Consider the following 25,353-nt stretch of genomic DNA (forward strand, 5'->3'; position numbering starts at 1 on the left):
GAGTAAAACATTAGCGCCTAGATCTCAGAGACTACAAAAGCTAGAGCAACCAAATTTGGTATCAACACTCCTAATATATCGGACCGAGACGAGTTTGTTTCAAAATTTCGCCACACCCCCTTCCGCCCCCGCAAAGGACGAAAATCTGGGGATATTCACAAATCTCAAAGACTATTAACGCTAGAGTAACCAAATTTAGTATCCGCACTCATGTTAGATCTCACTATAAAACGTATATCTCAAAATTTCGCCCCACCCCCTTTCGCCCCCACAAAGGACGAAAATCTTTTGCATCCACAATATTGCACATTCGAGACCATATCTATCAGGTTGCTGAATCTGGATCAGATCGGATTATTTTTGTAGCCAAAAGCAAGAAATCAATTTGCAGTGGCCGCGCAGCTCCCGACGTCACGCTCAAACTGATTTTCTGTCTCTCTCGCACGCACTCTTTGTCGTGTCGTTTAATATTAGCGGCGTCTGCCGGAGGGGAGCCAACGAGACAATACTCATTTTGAGTATCGGGTATAAAAAAGAATAACAGCACCGAGTGGAAGATCGATGCAAAACTGGATTAAGTCCCTTTTACGCCCTAATCCGCACTGGACCAGGCTCTGGAACTGGGCTCGGGTCATCGTGTAATGGCTAAAAGAGTGAGAAAGAGAGACAGAGTGGTAGTACGAGTAGGTCGGATAGCGAGAGAGGGAGAGAGAGAGAGAGCAGGCGATTCCTGCCCGAGACAGAGACATGGCGCCAGTCAGTCAGTCAGTGACCATTGTCATGTCATTGTCCCTCTAATAGGATCAGCAATGCTGTCTGAGCCCCGGCGTGAAATCCGCAAATGTATGTTTACCTTTGGCCCAAGGAACCGAAAAAGTTGGCACTGCACTGCGATGCCCAATTCCACTCGCAGCCCACTCCTCGTGGTAGGTGTCTCTATGTTTATTTGTTTTATCTAAGGCCGTAACTTTTTCTGCCGTTTCTTTCTTTTGTTTTTGCAGAATATTCGTTCTCAGCACTTCCCAAAAAAAGACAGAATCAGCCTGATCTTGGGCTGAGATGATTCAACAAAAAGAAGAATCATTTTTGAAAAAGTTCGCATCGATGTTGATGGGAAAATTGTGCAAACAATAAGAAGCACAAAGCTCTCGACTCAGAATCAAGATATGGCACAAACACATACTCAAGTGTCCGTATAGAGGAAGATACATTGTATACATTGTATGTATTCCCTGTATATATGGATCTGGCCATCATTATGCCTTTCGATAGCAATTATTTGCTACCGTTTAATTGCGCGACGAGCGATTTTGTCGGCCGCTGTTGCCAGATATTTCACACGAGTTCGCGTTCTCCTCTGCCGTTCCTCCTCCGCCCACAGTCATCGCCCATGCCAATGCCAATGCCCACTCGAGAGCAGAGTTCCAGACCCCTGAGCCCCATTTCGTCCAGCCCCCTGTGAATGCTGTCATGTGTCTAATGAGTCGCAAATACCTGCGCTCTTCCCGCTCTATTTCCAGGCTACCTCGCCTTCTGGCCCAATTCCGAGGCATGGGCTTAAAGTTTTCCGTCTCTTTGTGTAATTCGCACACTTTGTATGTGCAAGCGGGTTCTGGCCATGTGAAGGGATTGTGGGTCTGCCAACTTTGGCAGTAATTTGCATAGGGAACTTTTAAATCATACCGATAGAAAATTCACCACCCATGACACCTCAGTGGACGTGGCTGTGAGGGGCAGCCTTGGCGAAGAAGAGCAGCTGTTGCGGTAGACACATTCATAAATATACATTGCTATATAAATAGATTCCAGGATTCCGAATTATTCTGAATTACTAATCGACTATTTACTAATCACTGTTTGGACACTGGATCTATGTATAATTACCAAACTATTACCATTAGATATATTTTTATGATTTACTCTCCGCTAAAAATGAGTTAATTTTTTCCTAGTATTCTGTCGCTTTGATTGGATCACTTATTCCAATCATAATCCAGCTTTTAGGCTTCCTTTATGCCAGCCCATATATATGCATATGTACTCGTATGTTGTTCAAAGTACCCATTTGATCTGCAGTTCAATAATCCAACATATGCATATGTATATCATATCAGGCACTTGTGGAATATTTCCCAGTTTATGGGCCATATTATAAACCGTTTCCATACTGAACAAACGAGACGAGTCATTCCAAACAGACGTGACCACTTAATTACCTGTGCGAACTATTTAACCGAACTGTATGTAGAAAAACCCCCAGACCCCAGTTTCGAGATCCCCACAGAGGGCTTCTACTTCTACTTTCAATCACCCGGCAAAAGGAGAACCGGTTGCCAGTTGAGCTGACATTTTCACCTTGTTAATTATGCGCACGGTCATGCAAATCTCGTAATGAAGTGACGGCCATTGAGAGTTGCATTGTCAGCAGGCGATGATATTTTAATCGTATGTCTTGTACAAATATAGATATGGGGGACCTCAACTGGGGGAACTTCAATGGAAACTAACTGGAGCCTAGCCAAAGTGCTGGCGTGTGGGCTTGACGCGGCCGTACTCTCCGTTCTCAGTGGGTGAGGCCTTACAATTGAGAGCATCTGCGTCGAGCTTCTCCTGGTGCTCCAACAGAATCCGCTCCGCATCCTGCTTGGTCACCGTGTGCTTCTGGTGCAGGCGATGGCGACGGGCGTAGCGCAGAAAGTGCTCGTCCCCATACATCTGACGGCTCTCCAAGTAGATCTGGGGAACCCGACCATAGAGGAAGTCCTGCATTTGCGGATACCACGATAACTGCTCCTTCCACTGTTCATCGATGGCCTTTATGTGAGTGTTTAAGTCGCGCTGGTAGCGCTCCTTTGCGACCAGATCTGCTGGCATGATCGGACAATGTCGTTGTAGTTGTAGTACAGGCCTTAGAGGTTCCAGTACGAGTGTCAGTATCTGGGAATATAGCAACTTTTGGATGAGCCCTCGTCCAGGGCACATGTGATTGGCAGCTGAGGCGAGCGTTCCGTTTCCCTAATCGCATTAGCAGAGCTGGCCAGAAACCACTTGACAAGCGACAGGTGCCTTCGGTCCAGGTCCAGTCGCTCCTAAGCTGCCACCGACAGCTGTGCGAAGAAAACTCCCTTTTTTTATACCCGATACTCAAAATGAGTATTGGGGTATATTAGATTTGTGGTAAAAGTGGATGTGTGTAACGTCCAGAAGGAATCGTTTCCGACCCCATAAAGTATATATATGCTTGATCAGCATCAATAGCCGAGTCGATTGAGCCATGTCTGTCTGTCGGTCCGTCCGTCCGTCCGTCCGTCTGTCCGTCCCCTTCAGCGCCTAGTGCTCAAAGACTATAAGAGCTAGAGCAACGATGTTTTGGATCCAGACTTCTGTGATATGTCACTGCCACAAAAATATTTCAAAACTTCGCCCCGCCCACTTCCGCCCCCACAAAGGACGAAAATCTGTGGCATCCACAATTTTAAAGATATGAGAAAACCAAAAACGTAGAATTGTAGAGAATGACCATATCTTTAAGACTGCGGAATCTGAATTGGATCGTATTATTATTATTATAGCCAGCATCAAGAAAACAATTTCATTTTTTCTCGCCCTGTCTCTCTCTAGTACACACGTAGCATAGGCGGCTTTGCTTAGAGTAAAACATTAGCGCCTAGATCTCAGAGACTACAAAAGCTAGAGCAACCAAATTTGGTATCCACACTCCTAATATATCGGACCGAGACAAGTTTGTTTCAAAATTTCGCCACACCCCCTTCCGCCCCCGCAAAGGACGAAAATCTGGGGATATTCAAAAATCTCCGAGACTATTAAGGCTAGAGTAACCAAATTTGGTATCCGCACTCCTGTTAGATCTTACTATAAAACGTCTTTACAATTGTGGATGCCACAGATTTTCGTCCTTTGTGGGGGCGGAAGTGGGCGGGGCGAAGTTTTAAAAAAGTTTTTTGTAGCAGTGACATATCACAGAAGTCTGGATCCAAAACATCGTTGCTCTAGCTCTTATAGTCTTTGAGCACTAGGCGCTGAAGGGGACGGACAGACGGACGGACGGACAGACAGACAGGGCTCAATCGACTCGGCTATTGATGCTGATCAAGCATATATATACTTTATGGGGTCGGAAAAGATTCCTTCTGGACGTTACATCCACTTTTACCACAAATCTAATATACCCCAATACTCATTTTGAGTATCGGGTATAAAAAGGCGAACGGACAGAAAATAAAGCTATATCGACTCGGCTATTGATTCTGATCAGGAATATATGTATATACTTCATGGGACACATATCAACATCTACCATAAAACCAATACAATGTATCCCTAAACTCTTCGAGTTTTAGGTTTAAAAGCAAATGTACATATGTCTGGCAGAATTTGATCAGTTCAACAAAGATCCCTTTGAAAATCGAGATGCTTTGTGGAGACACAACCTTAAAGACTATTTAAATATCCGTTTATTTAGCTTTTGGTAAAGTAGATTATTACATCGGCCCGCGGAATGCCATCGACAAACCAGGTGCTATTTAGATAGTATCGACCATCCGGCATAACCGTCTGGATGATATTGTTTATATGCTGAACGGGAAGCTTATCCAAGATAATATCATGCTAGAAACGCGGGAAACCATAAGACACTTTTTGCTTGAGAATTTAAGAATTGCACTCACGTGATAGGGGCAGGTGTGGTTGAAATTCGAGAAGTCGGCGAATGTTTGGAAAACCCAGTTGACAATGACGTTGCTGCGATCGCGTAGGAACTTACAGGCATCGAAGCGGACATCGAAGTTGTACAGGATTCTCTTATTCTCGCGCATCCTTATCTGGAAATTGGTCTGCAAAGATCGAAAGTTACGTGGCCCGGCTTGTATGAAAAATCCCCCTTACCATGGTGTTAGTAATCGGCAGCTTGTGAAGTTTGGTTTTTCAGCGTGTAGCGTGCAGGTGTGGGATAGCTGTCGTTTACCCATACTAGTATGAAGAGATTTCGTGTGCACCTCTAGCTATGCTCTGACTAAGCTCGCCGGATTGTCGGGGTTCGTTCTACTCTCTCCTATCACATACTGACACACACTCGCATAATGTTTTAGGTGCACATTTAAAAATTAAAAAAAAAAAAAAAAAAACCAACCATAAAACTAACAACAGAATCCAGGTTTAACCGGAGCCAGGAATTGGTTATGGGACTAACAAGTTGGTTGTGGAAAGTGTGGACAAAAAAATCCACTACTCTACTCAAATGATGAGAAACTCCGGTGTTAGTGAGTCTCTCTATCTTCTCTCCCCTCCCGACCTATGCTATACAGGTAACCTGACCGTATAGACCCTTGAATAACGTTAAACAGTTATCACCCCACCACTTCGATCATGCCTTTCTGAGGGCGGAGTACTGAATTTAGAACATATTAGGGTTGTACTTCAAAATCAATATCATTATATATATATATTTCAATAAATCCCTAATCATATAACTAAATTCTTGGGGGGGGGTTTTCTTAACTTATAATTAAATCCATTTTTGTTGTGTCTCGATAGCTTAATATATTAGTAAGGAATTGCGAAGAAATATTAAGAAAAATAAAGATTTAAAAATGACCATCATATATGGGTAACAGATTCTAAAGGGGTGAGAGGTACCAATACATTATGGTTACGGATTTATAAAGGGAATATCAATAGAAAATTACATGTAACACGCAGGTTACTTCCCAGCTCAGTGCATATATGTACTTGTTCTTATTTACAAACTCACAGCGCTTTTGGTAGGCTAGTACCGCTTTTTCCATTCGTGATCGTTGAGCTCAATGATGACGTTGGTGCATAATTCTAAGGAAAGGAAAAGATATTTAATACGAGTATATGTGCACATGAGCGTACTAGAGTGTACTGCTTTGTAATCTCAAGGAAAATTAATGTTGCTCTCATACCCATTAGTTTCCAAAAACCATTATGTTGGCTGTGTTACGTAACTAACTATAAAACTGTATACATCGTGTGACGAAAGAGAATGGTTTTTAGCCTGGCACATGAAATCTAGAGGAAAAAGGGGCTTGTGTTACATCCACGAGTAACTATGGTCCTCTATTGCCGTGATCGAGAGACATGTCAGCCAGGCTGAGTAGGACTGCGCCTCCGGAAGAATCCAACAATAATGCAATCAATTCGAGTTCATTATTGGGTGTCGCTGGCGCAGCTAAATCACTTGCAGATGGGGTAAATTAACTCCTTAGCTGGGCTTCAGGTTGCCGATCAAATTTGACGTCGGTCTGCGGACTACACTCTCATTGGAGGCTCGATAAACGGGTGGCGTCAACGGCGCCAAAAAATAAGGGTCCGGAGGCGCCTCTTGGTTTTCGCCGTGCATCCACACGGTTGTTGAGGCTTTCGACGGACAACGTCAAGCTGCAGGCTTTGCTGCTCGGTGCCTCCCGCGGGTTTACTACTTGTCTTATCAATCCACCGGCAACACTCCTCTCATAGACCACACCGTATATGCACTCCTATGCGACTGATGATCGCACGAGCGGTACCGTGGCTACGGGCCGCCGTCCTATAACACAAATTCATATATATATATTTTACCACGAACACTTTCCAAATTAATCACGGACATACCAGCTATGTTTTCTTTTCTTTACACTGCTTTCCTGGTTAATTACTCCTGATTCTGGGTCTTTATTGAACTCGGTTCACGAGGTATGGCGTAGTTGCCAGAACTGATCGTTGGCTAAATATATATATATATATATATTTATTTATTCCCGAGTATAGCACAAACACGTCCGCTTTAATCAATCGATTCTTTGTCAATACTCCAGCCCAACTTCTGCAAGTTCAGCCAAGCGGTACCGAACCAAAAGCTCGAAGATCGGATGATATTTGGGGAATTTTAACTGCATAATCGGATGATCTTAGGAACTTTAACTGCATAATCGGATGATGTTGGGAATTTAAACTGCATAATCGGATGATCTTTCGCCCATTTGAGCGAACTTTTGGGCAAGCTTTTAATCTATGCTCTCCCTACGCTACGCTACTCTCTTGGGTCAAGGTAAACGTGACGTCTTTCGCTTAAATGCGTGCGCTGCGCGCCGACTCTCTTTAGAAAGCTTTTCGGAAAGCTTGCAGCTTACGATCCACTTTCGGAGTTACTATGTCTCTGCACTTTTAAGCATTACCAAAAGAAAACTATGCTTATCCGTGATGTTCTACACTCGTTCCCTTAATTCGGCCCCTACACCACAGTTGAAGACGTAATTGTTCTCACAATGAGACTTAAACTGAAGAAGGCCATTTACTAAGGTTTAAGCTGAATATCTTTCAAGTGATAGACTCCTAAGTTTTTCTTATCTTCGCTAGCTAATTGGTAATACATTGTCCCCACTCGGCGAATAACCTTGGCTGATATAAACACAGGCGCCAGCTTAGCGCTGAACTTTTTTAAAGCGTTGCTCTGACAAAAATTCCGGGCATACACGTCTCCGACTTTAAGTTGACGGACCCGGCTACGTAAGTTGTATGTCCTCGCATTCTGCTCGTGTGATTCAGCTACCTTTTGTTGGGCGGCTTGTCGACATACTTGTACTACATTTGGATATTCGACTCTGGTGTCATCCGATAGGAGATTTAGTCGTCTAAGTAGTTCATAATCCTTTCCGTTAAGAATCATATTCTGCCCAAAAGCAAGAAAATATGGCGAATACCCTGTGCTTCTATGGATATTGGCTCGTAACGCTGCACTAATTTCAGGTAACTTGTTGTCCCAATTAGTATGATCTTTGCCGACGTACGCTCTTATAGCCGCTAACACGGATCGGTTTAACCGTTCACTGGCATTGGCTTGCGGTGAATATATGGCAGTGCAGCGGTGAGTTACCCCGAATCTGGTAAGAAATGACTTGAAATTCCCAGAGACAACTGCGAACCATTATCGGTAAGTATAGTCTCAGGGACCCCGAAAGTACTAAATAACATATTTTCTAGGAAATCACACACTTTACTTGAGGTAAACTTTTTGAGCGGACATAAGAAATGAAATTTGGTGTTGTGATCTACAATTATTAAGATACCAATATTCCCTTGCTTGGAACGCGGATACGGGCCCAACAAATCTAGATAAAGCTTTTGAAAAGGTCTTTCTGAAATCATTGGCTTACCCATTGGTGGTCTTAGCACGACATTAGCACTTTTGGTCTGGCGACAAACGTCGCATTTTGATACATAGGCTCGTATTTGTGTAACCATTTTTGGCCAAAACAAGTACCTTTTCACCTTTTCAACGGTTTTCCCAATACCACTGTGGGAAGCGTCTGGGGGGTCATGAGCCCTGGAAATTATATCGCTGGTAAGGCCTGATGGAATCCAAAGCTTCCAAGTTTGTTTATCTGCTATCACGTCCCCTGAAGATGGTTCGGTTCTTTTATACACCAAATTATCGTCGATTTTCAAATCGGGTAACTTAAGTTGATTAAGCCTTATGTGTTCTATTAGATCCATGTATTCGTTCGATTTAAACTCTGTAGAAGTAAGGTCGACTATGGGTCCGTTGCCGTTCAGCTCTCTTACCTCGGGTTCATCTTGGCGTGACAACGCGTCGGCCACTACGTTTTCGGACCCTTTTCGATGTGATATTTGAAAATTAAATCCCTGTAATTTTATAGCCCAGCGGGCCAAGCGACCTGACAAATCTTTTTGCCTCATAAGCCATTGTAGGGACGCATGGTCCGTTATAACTTGGAAATCCTGTCCTTCTACGTAAGCTCTAAACTTCTTTATTCCTTTAATCACTGCCAAGCACTCGAGTTCAGTGACCGAATAGTTTCGTTGCGCCTTGGAAAGTTTCTCGGACATAAACGCTATAGGTAATTCTATCCCTTCCTCGTTTAATTGAGCTAGTACGCAGCCCAAACCAAAGGTGCTTGCGTCACATATTAACAAAAAGGGTTTCTTAAAATCGGGGGTGGCTAGGATTGGAGCAGATGTTAAGCAGGATTTGAGTTTATTGAAAGCTTCTTCAGCTGATGCGTTCCACTTAAGTTGTTGATGCTTTTTTAGTAGTTCCGTTAAGGGGTAGCTGACGGTGGCATAGTTATCGACAAAGCGTCTGTACCATCCAGCAAGTCCTAGAAATCTCCTTATCTGTTTCACCGTTTTTGGGATCGGGAACTCCATTATGGATTTTATTTTCCCCGGATCTGTCTTTAACTGACCATAACCTATTATGAACCCCAGATATTTAATCTCCCGTATACAAAAGTTTGACTTGGCTATATTAATCGTGAGATTTGCCTTACGCAAATGCATCGCTACCTCTTGTAACAGCACCAAGTGTGAATCAAAGTCATCTGAGAGCACCAGTAAATCGTCCAAATAGACAAAAACCCGATTCCTGAGGTGTGCAGGTATCACCTGATCCATAAGTCGGCACAACGTTTGAGCGGCATTAGTTAAGCCAAACGGCATTACCTTATACTGGTAAAGCGGCCTATTGGGAATGGTAAAAGCTGTATAATGCCGAGATTTTTCTTCCAAAGGAATCTGCCAGTATGCGTGTTTCATGTCAAGTCCCGTTATGTATTTGGCTGGTGGTAATCTACTAAGAATGCCATCAATATGTGGTAAAGGGTAGGCATCTTTGCGAGTGTTCTTATTAATTTCTCGAGAATCTAAACATAATCGATTTTTCGTACCTTTCTTAACTAAAACGCAATTGCTACTCCAGGAGCTATTCGATTCCTCGATCACGTCTAATGCCAGCATTTTCTCCACTTCGTCAAACATTAACTTTTCCTTCGCGGGTGAAATCGGCCAATGGCGTTGTTTGACTGGTCTATCGGGTACCATTTCGATCGTGTGTTGGATAGCTTTCGTACGTCCTAATCCTTCCCTTTCAAACGAAGGAAACGAATGGATCACGGATTCTAGTCTAACCTTTTGGTCTTTGCTTAGATCGTGTACTGGCGGGGATTCCGAAGCCCTGGTTTCATTTCCTACGTCTAATTCTTGTACCACCGATCTATCCGTTAAAAGTCTTGCTACAAGACCGAATTCTATCCAGAAATCAATCCCTAAATACACATTTTGTTTCAAGGCGGGTATTATGAAAAATTCTATCTCCTTAGTATGATCGCGAAAAGTTATGGGAACTGTAATTTTCGCTACTACCTTACAAGATTCATTATTGGCCGTTCGAATATTTCCGGAGCATTTCTTTGCCTTGGCGTGTTGCGCGAACGACTTAGCGGCTTCACTTCCAAGACAGCTTATCGTCGCCCCCGAATCTAGCAAGGCCATGAAGTTTTGTTCTTCTATGCTTAGTTCTATAAATAATCTGTTATCGGAGCTCAAAAGGACCGACGAGACAAGTCTTTTTCGCACCTTCTTTACCTTGGTCCAGAATTGCCTTAATCGTATGGTCGAACGTTTTGGTTGATACTTTAATTCTAGCTTATCTGAACGGGAACTTTCACCATCTATATCTATCTCCTCCGTCTGGGTTTGTGCCTCTACAAGGGACCTATTAGATCGAATTTTTGGACAATCCGGGTTGGAGGTGTTTTCTTGGAAAGTTTGCTCTTTCATTCTGTCATCATTGCCGGATGCGTCAGAATGGTGTTGGATTGCGCATCCCGCTTGCGGTTTTCCGATGGGTTACATTTTTCGCACTTTGGCTTAAAAGTATTTTTCGCCCCGCAGCCATAACAGAAGACTCGGCGTTCTGCTACGCAATCTTCAAACCGATGACCTGTTTTGTCGCAATTCCAGCAAACAAACCGCTTGCGGCGTAGCTCGGAGATACTCTCTTCTTCGAGTTCTTCTTCCTCACTCTGAATTTCTGATACGTGAGGTCTAGTTACCCTGTTTCTCTGTAAAAAGTTGCCAGCATCTTTACAGAAGTGTTCATGCTTTTTAACTTCCTCCCTCAACTCACTTCTATTCTGTATTTTTAAATGCAAAAGCTCATATCGCAGAGCATTTTTCGCATTCCGCTTAAGAATATCGATCAGCTTGAGTTCGCTTATCTCGTGTGAAAGTCGTGCCACTAACTTCTCAATGTCTGACTGAAAATCTTCGAAGGATTCGTTGTCCTTCTGTTGACGTTTCCGTATCATTTCCCAAAGGTCAAAATCATCTTTCTGATCGTCGAATCTTTGCCTAAACGCTGTACAGAACGATGACCAGGAGTATTGGTGGTTTCTTCGATGAAAATCCCAGAACCAATCGCTGGCTTTACCTGTGAAAAGCAGATGCAGATTGTCGCAAAGTAACTGGTCATCATTCCCCAGAGTCTGTCCTGTAAGAGCACGAACGCGATATAGAAATTCTTCTACGTGCATTGCGTCTCGAGAACCATCAAATTTAAGACGCCAGCTTAGTAGGATATTTGCCGCTTTTGCCGGTGCTACATTTCCGGCTGTTTGACTACTCCTAGGAGTTCTTCCTTGGGAATCGCCTCTAACCATGTAACTATCATTGTCTACGTCTCGTCTAACATTACTGTGTGACTCTGAGGGACCTCCGTTACCCGTAGCAGCCGCTGCGGCTAAATTCATATTGGAAAACTGGGCCTGTATAGTTTGTTCGATGGAAGTTTTTATGAACGAACTAAGGTTTTCCATCATAGATTTCTCCTGATTTTGCATGACCGAATGGATGTAATTCGTAAGGTTTTCAGGTTGAGCGTTACTAAGTGACCTATTTCCGTTGCTACTAATCGACTGTCGACTCTCGGATAAATATTGATCTAAACTAGCTTGATACCTTGTTTGCATTCCTCGTTTAGGGGTTGCTCCTCGCCCTCGACCTCGGCTGTTTGTTCTCCCTTTTCTACGTAATAAGGTTGGATCTAGTTGTACCGTCCCATTGTCTTCGTTTCCCCGAACATTAGGTGGTATGGAGCCAGAGCTTAGGTGTAATTCTGCTGCTAGAGTATTATTTTCGTAACGCAGTCTACCAGGTTCGCATTCCGACTTGCACACTGGACAAGACTTTTCGCTTTTCAAATGTTCGCATACGCACGTATTATGAAATCGGTGGTGACAAGGCGTGGTAGCTATTAACTAATCTTGCCGCAAATTTCCCTGGCAAATAATGCAAAGCGAGTCTGGATTGATCAATGCCGAAGCTAAATTTTCATTACTTCGGTGGACCGCCATGATTTGTATGAATTTCTTAATAAAAAAAATAATAATGAAAATAAAATTATGAAACTAATATGCAAATATGAGTTAACGAATATGGAATTTACTTAATATGTTCGCCCTCTCCAGGCATGATCTTGGTGGTCTACCACTAACTGTACGTTTCGATTTGAATAGTTGAGTAATTAAGTTGTGTATGTTGGCCAGTTCTATTACCAGTTTTGAAGGTATAAGTCCGGATAATGGACAGTCTCTACTTATCATAAGTAGAAGATCGTGATTCCTAAAATCTGCGACTTTTTCCTAACCCAACTAGAATTTGATAAAGGAATCTCTACAGCCAAGCTCAAGATAATTTAATGAATATAACTTTGAGTCGGGGTATCCGTCTTTTGAATAACTCCCGCAGTTCCCTAAATCAACATCTTTAGCTATCTCGCTGGTGGAGTCCTATATCGTGATATCAGTATATTGTAACTACCTATATAAGCTAGTCCATCCGGAGGAAGAGACAACAGATTATACACAGGTCGACTTTTCCAGCCATGAAAAATAGTCGTAGGTTCCGTATGCAACAGCTGTCGTACTCCCACCCGAAGAGATCTATCAGTATAGTATTACCAGAGAATTATTGTTTTGGATGGAATATAGAGCTATGGTGGAGCCTAGCCCCAGAATGACATGCCATGGGTACTAAAGTTAAGTACCAACTTTACGAGAGATCATGTCCCTTCGGGCCCCACGTTGGGCGCCAATTATGTAGCGTGCAGGTGTGGGATAGCTGTCGTTTACCCATACTAGTATGAAGAGATTTCGTGTGCACCTCTAGGTATGCTCTGACTAAGCTCGCCGGATTGTCGGGGTTCGTTCTACTCTCTCCTATCACATACTGACACACACTCGCATAAATTTTTAGGTGCACATTTAAAAAAAAAAAAAAAAAAAAAGAAGAACCAAACATAAAACTAACAACAGAATCCAGGTTTAACCGGAGCCAGGAATTGGTTATGGGACTAACAAGTTGGTTGTGGAAAGTGTGGACATACTTATCAATTACTCTACTCAAATGATGAGAAACTCCGGTGTTAGTGAGTATCTCTATCTTCTCTACCCTCCCGACCTATGCTATACAGGTAACCTGACCGTATAGACCCTTGAATAACGTTAAACAGTTATCATCCCACCACTTCGATCATGCCTTTCTGAGGGCGGAGTACTGAATTTAGAACATATTAGGGTTGTACTTCAAAATCAATATCATTATATATATATATTTCAATAAATCCCTAATCATATAACTAAATTCTTGGGGGGGGTTTTCTTAACTTATAATTAAATCCATTTTTGTTGTGTCTCGATAGCTTAATATATTAGTAAGGAATTGCGAAGAAATATTAAGAAAAATAAAGATTTAAAAATGACCATCATATATGGGTAACAGATTCTAAAGGGGTGAGAGGTACCAATACATTATGGTTACGGATTTATAAAGGGAATATCAATAGAAAATTACATGTAACACGCAGGTTACTTCCCAGCTCAGTGCATATATGTACTTGTTCTTATTTACAAACTCACAGCGCTTTTGGTAGGCTAGTACCGCTTTTTCCATTCGTGATCGTTGAGCTCAATGATGACGTTGGTGCATAATTCTAAGGAAAGGAAAAGATATTTAATACGAGTATATGTGCACATGAGCGTACTAGAGTGTACTGCTTTGTAATCTCAAGGAAAATTAATGTTGCTCTCATACCCATTAGTTTCCAAAAACCATTATGTTGGCTGTGTTACGTAACTAACTATAAAACTGTATACATCGTGTGACGAAAGAGAATGGTTTTTAGCCTGGCACATGAAATCTAGAGGAAAAAGGGGCTTGTGTTACATCCACGAGTAACTATGGTCCTCTATTGCCGTGATCGAGAGACATGTCAGCCAGGCTGAGTAGGACTGCGCCTCCGGAAGAATCCAACAATAATGCAATCAATTCGAGTTCATTATTGGGTGTCGCTGGCGCAGCTAAATCACTTGCAGATGGGGTAAATTAACTCCTTAGCTGGGCTTCAGGTTGCCGATCAAATTTGACGTCGGTCTGCGGACTACACTCTCATTGGAGGCTCGATAAACGGGTGGCGTCAACGGCGCCAAAAAATAAGGGTCCGGAGGCGCCTCTTGGTTTTCGCCGTGCATCCACACGGTTGTTGAGGCTTTCGACGGACAACGTCAAGCTGCAGGCTTCGCTGCTCGGTGCCTCCCGCGGGTTTACTACTTGTCTTATCAATCCACCGGCAACACTCCTCTCATAGACCACACCGTATATGCACTCCTATGCGACTGATGATCGCACGAGCGGTACCGTGGCTACGGGCCGCCGTCCTATAACACAAATTCATATATATATATTTTACCACGAACACTTTCCAAATTAATCACGGACATACCAGCTATGTTTTCTTTTCTTTACACTGCTTTCCTGGTTAATTACTCCTGATTCTGGGTCTTTATTGAACTCGGTTCACGAGGTATGGCGTAGTTGCCAGAACTGTTCGTTGGCTAAATATATATATATATATATTTATTTATTCCCGAGTATAGCACAAACACGTCCGCTTTAATCAATCGATTCTTTGTCAATACTCCAGCCCAACTTCTGCAAGTTCAGCCAAGCGGTACCGAACCAAAAGCTCGAAGATCGGATGATATTTGGGGAATTTTAACTGCATAATCGGATGATCTTAGGAACTTTAACTGCATAATCGGATGATGTTGGGAATTTAAACTGCATAATCGGATGATCTTTCGCCCATTTGAGCGAACTTTTGGGCAAGCTTTTAATCTATGCTCTCCCTACGCTACGCTACTCTCTTGGGTCAAGGTAAACGTGACGTCTTTCGCTTAAATGCGTGCGCTGCGCGCCGACTCTCTTTAGAAAGCTTTTCGGAAAGCTTGCAGCTTACGATCCACTTTCGGAGTTACTATGTCTCTGCACTTTTAAGCATTACCAAAAGAAAACTATGCTTATCCGTGATGTTCTACACTCGTTCCCTTAATTCGGCCCCTACAAGCGACATGTACTTATATGTTCGATTCACAGATCTCAGATAGCAGTAATCAAAGTCCAAAAATACCCGATCCCGCACCAAGCAGCGAACATTGTTGAACTCAAAGTTTCCGCAGATCTGCTCGTATACAACTCCTCAGTTCTCATCCTAATATATATTTCGATTCCTTACTGCGATCGGTCCTATGGCAATTAGTATAAAGAAACGCAGGGTATTCATTCTGGAACGAAACTGAGAATGAAACTCGAATAAAACAAATATTTTACTATACTACGTTCCATTACTACGCTCCATTAACGCTCCTAATCAGCCTACCCAAATATCCATTTCCGAAATGTGGAGCCCATTAGGTCAGGTTTTATGCTTTATAGTAACAATAGCTTCGATCAGTGCAAGACAGTTGATCCACCTAGTCAGAACAATTAATACAAACCGGATAGTACAAAAAATTTCCCCAAAGATATCCAACGATTTTGGCAACGTTGGAAACAGTTATTATAAGCTAGTCAGTTTCCTATAAGATTGTTGTTTTAAGAAAGGATAGTCCGCGCCACTGTGTAAAACTGCAAGTTCCTGTTCGTTCGAATTTGAAATTCACGTTTAATTTGATTTTTGTTTCATTCTCCATTATGAACTCGACACGACTCACAGTTCTATTACATAACAACATATTTTAGAACAAATATGTTTAAATACATAAATTCTCTGTTCCTGTTGGCCTTGGCCTTCATCGCCTGGAGTGTTTGCTGTTATTTTCATGAAATTGAGGAACAGCTGGGCACCAAGGGATTCGATGTGGAGCTGTACTCAGGTGAGAAGGAGCGCATCATGAGTACATATCCGTCCGTATATCTATATATATTACATTACAGAACACCCTGGCTTGAAATATAATCAATTGCCTTGCAAAAACATCCCGAAAGCTGTTCCACAAACTTTTCCTACCGTTGAAATAATATGCAGCTCTTTCATTGTCTTATGCCTGACATATACCTGGGTCAAGCTTTTGACGTTCTTGGTCGAGCGGACAGGTCAGTTTTGGCAGGCCATGAAGCCGGAGAAGGAGGACAGGCAGGTGAAAGAGCAACTGATGGAGCGACTTAACAGCTTGAAGGCCGAATTTCAGGTGATGAGTGAACTGCTGAAGCAGTACCAGCCCAGTGTTGATTTGGAGCTACAGACCATGAGCGGACTGGAGCTTCAGTCCCACAGTGGCTGTAGCTCTTTAGAGTTACAGAAATGTGACAGTGGCTGCTCGGAGGTCCACCTACTGCCCAGTAGCAGTTCATGCAGTAATCACTGCAGCAATGACGTCCCCATCAACGAACTGTGGAATCAAAAGAATGACGTCTGCTCGATACGTGGTACCCCCAGATTTCCGGACGTACCGGCGGTGGACCAGGCCACGCAGTCTACTTACATCAATAGCAGCCAGATCCACATCGGTCCAAACATGTTCGATACCAAACCCCTCAACTTGGAGCTAGTACGCCAGACAAGGCTGTACGCGAGGAAACCGAGTGTATTCCTCCAGGTGTCTGATAATTTCATTGCCGGACCCAGGGACAGGCCCCGGATAGGAGGCAGCAGTTGCACAATTGCCCTGCCACCGCCAAATATGTGAGAATGTGAGAGCATTTGAAAAAGCGGACTAAATTTAAAAATAAAAGAAAAGGTTGGACTTATTTAAAGGTGACGCCCTCAATGCAGCGGCTTTTTTCCCTACCTCATATCTTCCTTTCACGCGTTCACAAACGATTTTGGTTGGGTCAAATAAGATGGCAGTAATGAATCAAGATCCATTGAACTACAATATCCGCATAAATCGATAGTACTGTGTTGCTTTGCAGCCCTGGGATATTTTTTGGTATATTTTAAAATAATCAATAACAGCATCGATATTAATTTTATAATCAATAACAGCATCGATATAAATTTTATAATCATTAACAGCATCGATATCAATTTTATAATCAATAACAGCATCGATATCAATTTTATAATCAATAACAGCATCGATTTCAATTTTATAATCTTTATATATAATGCCATCTCAATTGGATTTGTGGGCCAGATTTTCAAACATATTGTAAATTTAATGAAATCTAAAAACATCGATATTTGAGAAAAAACATCGATGATTCACATTCAAACAATTTATATTTGGCGCTGAAGTTTGGTGGGACTTTTTTGGGATTTTCTCTGGGATTTTTCCTCGTCACAATGTCCTTTTTCCCCTCAACAATGTCCCTTACGGCGCATTCCATACTCACGTTTTCTTACGTGTTATGCTGCTGGCAACATTCAATTTGTATGGGCCAGACTCATGGGCCGTGAGCAAAATTTTGCATACCCTGGGAAATGCATGTTATATAACTGAAAAATTTTTTGTCATCTAATGCACCAATAAAGTCTAAAACTAGTCAGTTTCTGTTTTAAAGGTATTTGAACGATATTTTGAAGGTTTTGGTCTTCTTACAGAAACCAAGAATGGGTATCATATGCATTAATATGTCCAAAACATAACAATCTGAGATCATTTCTATATTAATTACGCTTTAAAACAGTTTCTTCATATATATCAACGAAATAGGGTATACCTGTGCCCAAACTCCGGTTGACGTGACATTTCACACTCACTTACGTTGCCACTGTTTTTTTGTTGATCTTTTTTGCTTAAACCTTGCTTTCTACACTATACAATAAAAGAGAGTAGTTAATAGTAGTCAATCAGGTAGAAAATGTATTCATTCATGGCCTAAAATTATGTGGGCAGAGCTAATGGTTTTAGTTAGCAGCATTATTCAACGGAATAAAGAAATTGAACAATTGGAACGTTTTTTCTTTTATGTTTTATTACGTTACATTTGTTTGACCTTTTCCGGTAAAACCATTTTTTAGACAAGATCCCATAAAAGCATGTATTAAGAATAAACCAGTTATGTAGAAAATAGGTTCATAAATCGTATAAAATTATGTGGGCATGGCCAAATGTTCTATATAGATGTTAATATTCGACGGAATATCAAAAACGAGGAATATGAATAATGATCGGTATATTTTGAAAATGGGACCGTATATTTCGGTATTTATTTGAGTTGGTAATAACAACAATGAGTATATTTACGGTATTTTTGATATTTTTGACGAAGTTTCGGTATATTTCTGATTGTCGTTTTTAGCGTCGCGTTGAAAATAAATAAATAAATAAAATAATGCCGGAGGATGCCCAGGAATTGAGAAAAGCTAGGCGCTTCCTCAAAGAGCGCCTTCAGCGGGACTACACCACTCTGCGAGGCTACAAAGAGGAGCGCTCCAATGTGCGCCAATTGCTGCAGCGTACCGCGGAAATGGGAGAATCTAACTCCTTGCTGTTGATTGGGCCGCGTGGCGCTGGAAAAACGACGGTATGATAAAATGAACCTTAATATATTTGTATCTGAATCTAACCAAAGTCCTTGCAGCTCATAAATGCAGTGCTGACAGATCTACTAGTCAACAGATCGTTCGTGGACAACACGCTGATAGTGCATCTCGACGGGAATCTGCATACAGACGACCGCATTGCCCTGAAGTCAATTACGGTGCAGATGCGGCTGGAGAATGCAGCCGACGGCAAGGTCTTTGGTTCGTTCGCCGAGAATTTGGCTTTCCTTTTGCAGTGCCTCAAGGCGGGAGACAAGAAATCCAAGAGCGTTGTCTTTATTCAGGAGGAATTGCATCTGTTCTGTACACATCACAACCAAACGCTGCTGTACAACCTCTTTGATGTCTCGCAGTCGGCCCAGGCACCGATCTGTGTGCTGGGAGTGACCTGCCGCCTGGATGTGATCGAGCTGCTGGAGAAGCGCGTCAAGTCGCGGTTCTCGCACAGACAAGTGTTTCTGTTCCCCAGTGCCGACCAGTTTGAGGCGTACACAAAGCTCTGCCAAGAGCTCCTTTTGATACCCAGCAACAGTGAGCTAAAGGCGAGTGCCGACCGCATCGACAGCGGTCTGGTAGCGCAACTAAAGCCAGATGCTCCCTACATCACTGTCGACCAGCTGACGGTCCTGTCTGCCCAATACGAGGGCGATGACAAGATCGACCTGCTCTGCGGCCTCTCTGTGCTGGAGCTGTGCCTCATCATAGCCATCAAGCATCATTCGGAGATCTACGATCGGGATCCTTTCAACTTTGAGATTGTATTCGCGCGCTTCTCCAAGTTTGCCAAGATCTCAACCACAATGCAGAGCGTAGAGCGTTCGATTGTCCTGAAGGCGTTCGAACATTTGCGAATGGGGGAGCTGATCATGCCGCTCTCAAACAGCGGCGTGGGTAAGGTGCAGAAGGAGTTTGAAATGCACAAAATGGCCTTGACTTACGGCCAGATTCAGCAGGCGGTTCAGCGGTACCAGGCCTTGCCGACGGAGGTGGCTCAATGGGCGCAAAGCTCGCTTATCTAGTAAGGGATCTTTGTTGATCCCACCAATTCCTTAATCTTTTATCTTATTTATTTTTGTAATAATTATAATAAATTAGGTTTTTATATTCAACTTGTGCTTGTTCTTGTTCTGTATATAACGAATTTCTATATATGTATGTATTCAGGTCAGGCTGAGCTCTTATCTGGTCCGAGTTGAAGCGGATCGATAATGTTAATTCCTGGAGCCACCCGCATGTGGTTTATTCAGACCCATCCGAAATATCTCAAAATGTGGGTAACTTTCCAATATAAAAGACGTTGCGGTGGTCACAGCAGTCACGCTAACTTGGAGTGTCATCAGCATGAGATCCTTAACTGTCCTAGGAGTTATCCTCGTGCTGGTGCTCGTGGCCACCAGCCAGGCAGATGACAGCCCAGGATTCTTTCTGAAGATCACCAAGAATGTCCCCCGCCTGGGTAAGCGAAGCGAAAGCTTTGGAATGAAGAACCTGAAGACCATTCCGCGCATAGGACGAAGCGAACAGCAGGTGAGTGACGACCCAATAAACCTTTTCCAACGTTGCTCTCAAAACTATTTATTATCCTGTAGACCGCTGTGACACCTCTGCTGACCTGGCTCTGGGATGTCGACGTGTCGCAGCCCAGCAAGCGGCGCCTGGCCACAGGTGAGGCAGCTGCCCAGGAGCGAGAACTGACCGTGGTTCAGCCGGTAAATGCCAATACCCTGATGGAGCTCCTCGACAACAACGCCATTCCCAGCGAGCACGTGAAGTTTGTGCATTGGAAGGACTTTGATCGCGCCCTCCAATCGGACACAGATCTGTACGCCAAGGTCATTCAACTGGGCCGCCGCCCCGACCATCGTCTGAAGGAGGATCTCAACTTCAACAGCTACGTGCCCATCTTTGAAAGCAACGGCGACCAGAACGCCCCCTTCATGATGTTCAATAACAACGAGGACCGGGATCTGTATGGCGGAGGCAATCGCTACGATCGCAACTTCTTAAAGTACAATCATTTGTGAGGAAGAAGTGACATATGATTCAACAGTGAGAGCTCTCTTTAGGCATCTCTGGAACTTTAGGTGTCCGTCCGAGAAATCTTTCACTGCTTATACCATATGCGTGTGTGTTTGTGCATTGCTAATGTCTTTTTATGTGCGTAAATCTTCAAATAAAGTCGAGAATACCAAAGACCATTGCTCTGGAGAGCCTTTCTTAATCGGGTCCCGGAAGGCAGTCCAGCCCCCAGTCTCTGACTGATTGCAGTCCATTAACGGAACGGTTCTTCTTCTGTGGCACCGTATAATCGCCATGGGGATGTGTCAACAACCTAACGGCTTTCTTCCTCCTCTCTTTTTCTTTTGAAACGACTCAATGGAACGATTTCTGCTTATCAAATTTATATGACATTATATATATTAGGAAATTCCAGCCGTCTTTAAATACAATCGCACTCCTACGGGGAGTTGGGGATATTTTCGGGACTGGTCAACTGGCTCACCGCATTTTGGTTTTATAATTAAATTAAATGAAGTTCACGCAAATTGAATTCGCAAACAGGATCGTGTCCGTCTGGCGCCGAAACATATTAGGATTCGATGTATTTATTTTGTTTAATTAGCGATCCGTTGTTAAATATTTGACATGCTATTGTTGCTGTTGACCAGAATTCACCAGCCCAGCCTGGCAATTAAAAGTCCATAAACAATTGGAAATTACAATCCGGGCTCGAACTCTGTATATCGGAACAGACTCCATGACGACTCCACAAACTTGACTTTGAAATTTTTGCAATGCCCGGCATTGCTGTGTTTTGTTTTTATACCCGATACTCAAAATGAGTATTGGGGTATATTAGATTTGTGGTGAAAATGGATGTGTGTAACGTCCAGAAGGAATCGTTTCCGACCCCATAAAGTATATATATTCTTGATCAGCATCAATAGCCGAGTCGATTGAGCCCTGTCTGTCTGTCTGTCTGTCCGTCTGTCCGTCCGTCCGTCTGTCCGTCTGTCCGTCCGCTTCAGCGCCTAGTGCTCAAAGACTATAAGAGCTAGAGCAACGATGTTTTGGATCCAGACTTCTGTGATATGTCACTGCTACAAAAATATTTCAAAACTTCGCCCCGCCCACTTCCGCCCCCACAAAGAACGAAAATCTGTGGCATCCACATTTTTAAAGATACGATAAAACCAAAAACGCAGAATCGTAGAGAATAACCATATCTTTTAGACTGCAGAATCTGAATTGGATCGTATTATTATTATAGCCAGCATCAAGAAAACAATTTCATTTTTGCTCGCCCTGTCTCTCTCTAACACACACGTAGCATATCCGGCTCTGCTTAGAGTAAAACATTAGCGCCTAGATCTCAGAGACTACAAAAGCTAGAGCAACCAAATTTGGTATCCACACTCCTAATATATCGGACCGAGACGAGTTTGTTTCAAAATTTCGCCACACCCCCTTCCGCCCCCGCAAAGGACGAAAATCTGGGGATATTCAAAAATCTCAGAGACTATTAAGGCTAGAGTAACAAAATTTGGTATCCGCACTCCTGTTAGGTCTCACTTTAAAACGTATATCTCAAAATTTCGCCCCACCCCCTTTCGCCCACACAAAGAACGAAAATCTGTTCCATCCACAATATTGCACATTCGAGAAAACTAAAAACGCAGAATCATAGATAATGACCATATCTATCAGATTGCTGAATCTGGATCAGATCAGATCATTTTTATAGCCAATAGTAACAAATCAATTTGCAGTGGCTACGCAGCGCCCGACGTGACGCTCAGACTGATTTTCTGTCTCTCTCGCACGCACTCTTTGTCGTGTCGTTTAATATTAGCGGCGTCTGCCGGAGGAGAGCCATACTGACTTAGTATCGGGTAAGTCTGATGCAAAAAATTATAGAGGTATAGCAAAGTTATCCGCTATTCCTAAAATGTTTGAGAGGGTTTTTTTTATTTATTTATTAAATTAACAAATTATCTGTTAATAATGGTACTTCGTTACTAAAGGCGGAAAAGGATAAGTTAAAAGTTAGCTAAATTTAAATGATTATAAATATTGCATGCAATTAGTTTAAGAGACAGTTCAGGGGATAGGGTTTGACAGAGGGAGTTATAATTATGGCATAAAACCCTAAAAGGTTCATGATCAGCATAATTAGACCTACATATGGGTAGACGGATAGGCCTAAAAGTACGGGTAGGTCTGGATGGAACGGCCAAGTCAATCTGACCCAAGAGAGTTTGGGAGACAACAGTCCCAAGAAGGAGCTTGTGCACGAACATTACGCCATTGCATATTCTGCGATGGTGCAACGACGGCAGGTCAATAAGATTTAGCCTAGACCGGTAGGGTGGCAAGATTCTACCCGAGTCCCAGTTAAAGTTCCGAAGGGCAAAAATTAAAAATTGCTTTTGTACGGATTCAATAACAGCCTGCTGCTCCTTATTCTGCGGGCTCCACACACAAGAACAATACTCCAATATAGGACGTACTAACGAGATGTACAGTTGTTTCGTAACGTACGGGTCGTCAAACTCCTTGGACCAACGCTTGATGAACGCTAAAACACCCTTAGCTTTATTTAACTCCGCACTTGCAACATCTCTGCAAGTCACTTATATCTCCAACTCAGCATGGATTTATAAGGCGGCGATCAACCACCACGAACTTGTTAGAGTTTACCTCTTTCATTATTAAAGGCTTTCAAGGTAACTTACAGACGGATGTTATTTACACCGACTTTAGTAAAGCATTCGACTCTGTAAACCATTCCCTTTTAGCGCATAAACTTGACCTTTTAGGGTTTCCGCCCAACCTCCTGAGATGGATTTCTAGCTATCTTTGTTCTAGGTCTCAAAGAGTCCTCTTCAAAAACTCCCTCTCTTTCCCAGTAAAGGTTTCTTCGGGAGTACCACAAGGCAGCCATCTAGGCCCCTTACTCTTCACACTCTTTATTAATGACTTACCTTCAGTATTAACATACTCTCGAGTACAAGGACATTTCATTTCATTCTCGCTTGCAATCCGATCTCAATAACTTTCAGTCATGGTGTTGTGCAAACTTGTTACACCTTAATGCCTCGAAATGCAAAGTTATGACATTTCATCGTTCTAGCCCTTTGTTGGCTCCTTACACCCTATTTGGTGGTTCTCTTGAGAGAATTACCCTGGTGGATGATCTGGGTGTTATGTTAGACCCCAAGTTAAAGTTTTCCGAACACATTTCTACCATGGTAAATAAGGCCATGAGCGTGCTTGGGTTTATAAAGAGGTGGTCAAAGGAATTTGACGACCCCTATATAACAAAGACTCTCTATACCTCGCTTGTTCGTCCGATCTTAGAATACGGCTCCTGTGTATGGTGCCCTCAGTACAAAGTACACCAGGACCGTATAGAATCAGTACAGAAAAACTTTTTACTCTTTGCTCTGCGGGGCCTTAACTGGGTGTAAGACTCCCATCTTACTCTAGTAGACTACTATTAGTAAACCTCCCATCCTTAGTTAACCGTAGAAAAATGCTTGGTGTGATATTTATGCACAACTTGATCAGGGGTGACATAGACAGCCCTGATCTGTTGAGCCGCATAAACTTCACGATTCCTATTAGACTGACTAGAAATTTTATACCGTTGTTCCTTCCACTTTGTAGATCGAATTATTCCTTGCATAAACCGTTTAGGGTCTTATGCTCGGATTATAATTCCCTCTACCATATTATATCCACCACTAATTATCTTCCTCTTATTAAATTATTAATCCTTACACACCTTTCTATTAATTAGTAACTGTAGTGGTATTTGTACTTTGATTGCATGCTTAGTTTCTTAGTAAGTTTAGTACTAATTTTCCTCGAATGTTAGTCTAATAGCTATCTTTCTTGCATGTTCGCGTTTGGTTCGGCTACGCACCGCGCGTCATGCGGCAGCGCCCCTCGGTCGGTTGGGCGGGAGGAGGGCTGCGTTTTGCCTGGGATCCGCGCGTAACAGCCTTCTGCTGGTGTCACACGGGCCAATTGACGGTGCAGTAACTGCATCGCCTCTTGAAAGATGCAGTCATTGCATGTCAACGTCCACACTAAAATAACCGTAGAGTTGCGGTGTCCGCAGCAACTCACAACGTTCCCCCTCGTTTTTTTTATACCCGATACTCAAAATGAGTATTGGGGGATATTAGATTTGTGGTAAAAGTGGATGTGTGTAACGTCCAGAAGGAATCGTTTCCGACCCCATAAAGTATATATATTCTTGATCAGCATCAATAGCCGAGTCGATTGAGCCATGTCTGTCTGTCCGTCTGTCCGTCTGTCCGTCTGTCCGTCTGTCCGTCCGTCCGTCTGTCCGTCTGTCCGTCCGTCCGTCTGTCCGTCCCCTTCAGCGCCTAGTGCTCAAAGACTATAAGAGCTGGAGCAACGATGTTTTCGATCCAGACTTCTGTGATATGTCACTGCCACAAAAATATTTCAAAACTTCGTCCCGCCCACTTCCGCCCCCACAAAGGACGAAAATCTGTGGCATCCACAATTTTAAAGATATGAGAAAACCAAAAACGTAGAATTGTAGAGAATGACCATATCTTTAAGACTGCGGAATCTGAATTGGATCGTATTATTATTATAGCCGGCCTCAAGAAAACAATTTCATTTTTTCTCGCCGTGTCTCTCTCTAACACACACGTAGCATAGGCGGC

The 25,353-nt window shown here is 42.9% G+C and overlaps 4 protein-coding genes across 5 annotated transcripts; 3 read left to right on the forward strand and 1 right to left on the reverse strand.

Moving 5' to 3' along the window:
- Window positions 1-2,410: 2,410 nt before the first annotated feature.
- LOC108158335 lies at window positions 2,411-2,992 on the reverse strand. The gene has a single exon (XM_017290575.2). It carries the CDS (start codon window positions 2,980-2,982, stop codon window positions 2,515-2,517), a length of 468 nt encoding a protein of 155 aa, XP_017146064.2. The 5' UTR covers window positions 2,983-2,992; the 3' UTR covers window positions 2,411-2,514.
- A 12,840-nt stretch (window positions 2,993-15,832) lies between these two features.
- On the forward strand, window positions 15,833-17,175 carry LOC108160969. The gene is made up of 2 exons (XM_017295267.2): window positions 15,833-16,031; window positions 16,093-17,175. The coding sequence occupies exons 1-2, from the start codon at window positions 15,905-15,907 to the stop codon at window positions 16,842-16,844; spliced, it is 879 nt and encodes a 292-aa protein (XP_017150756.2). The 5' UTR covers window positions 15,833-15,904; the 3' UTR covers window positions 16,845-17,175.
- Window positions 17,176-18,373: 1,198 nt separating this feature from the next.
- Window positions 18,374-19,826, forward strand: LOC108160330 (origin recognition complex subunit 4). Of its 2 annotated transcripts, XM_033398215.1 has the most exons (3): window positions 18,374-18,627; window positions 18,685-19,664; window positions 19,811-19,826. In XM_033398215.1, coding segments are annotated over exons 1-3 (1,173 nt in total). In that variant the 5' UTR covers window positions 18,374-18,435; the 3' UTR covers window positions 19,812-19,826. The 2 variants fall into 2 exon arrangements, with proteins under 2 accessions (XP_033254106.1, XP_017149749.2); XM_017294260.2 differs by lacking the exon at window positions 19,811-19,826 and having other exon boundaries at window positions 18,685-19,752.
- A 13-nt stretch (window positions 19,827-19,839) lies between these two features.
- LOC117193458 lies at window positions 19,840-20,841 on the forward strand. Its single transcript, XM_033398216.1, has 2 exons — window positions 19,840-20,173; window positions 20,236-20,841. The coding sequence occupies exons 1-2, from the start codon at window positions 19,988-19,990 to the stop codon at window positions 20,668-20,670; spliced, it is 621 nt and encodes a 206-aa protein (XP_033254107.1). The 5' UTR covers window positions 19,840-19,987; the 3' UTR covers window positions 20,671-20,841.
- The last annotated feature ends 4,512 nt before the right edge of the window (window positions 20,842-25,353 follow it).

The sequence above is a fragment of the Drosophila miranda genome (genome assembly GCF_003369915.1).
Source record: "Drosophila miranda strain MSH22 chromosome Y unlocalized genomic scaffold, D.miranda_PacBio2.1 Contig_Y2_pilon, whole genome shotgun sequence".
Classification (NCBI taxonomy): Eukaryota; Metazoa; Arthropoda; class Insecta; order Diptera; family Drosophilidae; genus Drosophila; species Drosophila miranda.

What these genes read in the sequence shown, in the direction of transcription:
- LOC108158335 (XM_017290575.2), bottom strand. Translation starts at nt 2,982, where the DNA reads ATGTGCCCTGGACGAGGGCTCATCCAAAAGTTGCTATATTCCCAGATA.
- LOC108160969 (XM_017295267.2), top strand. Translation starts at nt 15,905, where the DNA reads ATGTTTAAATACATAAATTCTCTGTTCCTGTTGGCCTTGGCCTTCATC. An exon ending in CGATGTGGAGCTGTACTCAG is followed by an intron (nt 16,032 to 16,092) that starts GTGAGAAGGAGC and finishes ATTACATTACAG; the next exon opens with AACACCCTGGCTTGAAATAT.
- LOC108160330 (XM_033398215.1), top strand. Translation starts at nt 18,436, where the DNA reads ATGCCGGAGGATGCCCAGGAATTGAGAAAAGCTAGGCGCTTCCTCAAA. An exon ending in GTGGCGCTGGAAAAACGACG is followed by an intron (nt 18,628 to 18,684) that starts GTATGATAAAAT and finishes AAGTCCTTGCAG; the next exon opens with CTCATAAATGCAGTGCTGAC.
- LOC117193458 (XM_033398216.1), top strand. Translation starts at nt 19,988, where the DNA reads ATGAGATCCTTAACTGTCCTAGGAGTTATCCTCGTGCTGGTGCTCGTG. An exon ending in TAGGACGAAGCGAACAGCAG is followed by an intron (nt 20,174 to 20,235) that starts GTGAGTGACGAC and finishes ATTATCCTGTAG; the next exon opens with ACCGCTGTGACACCTCTGCT.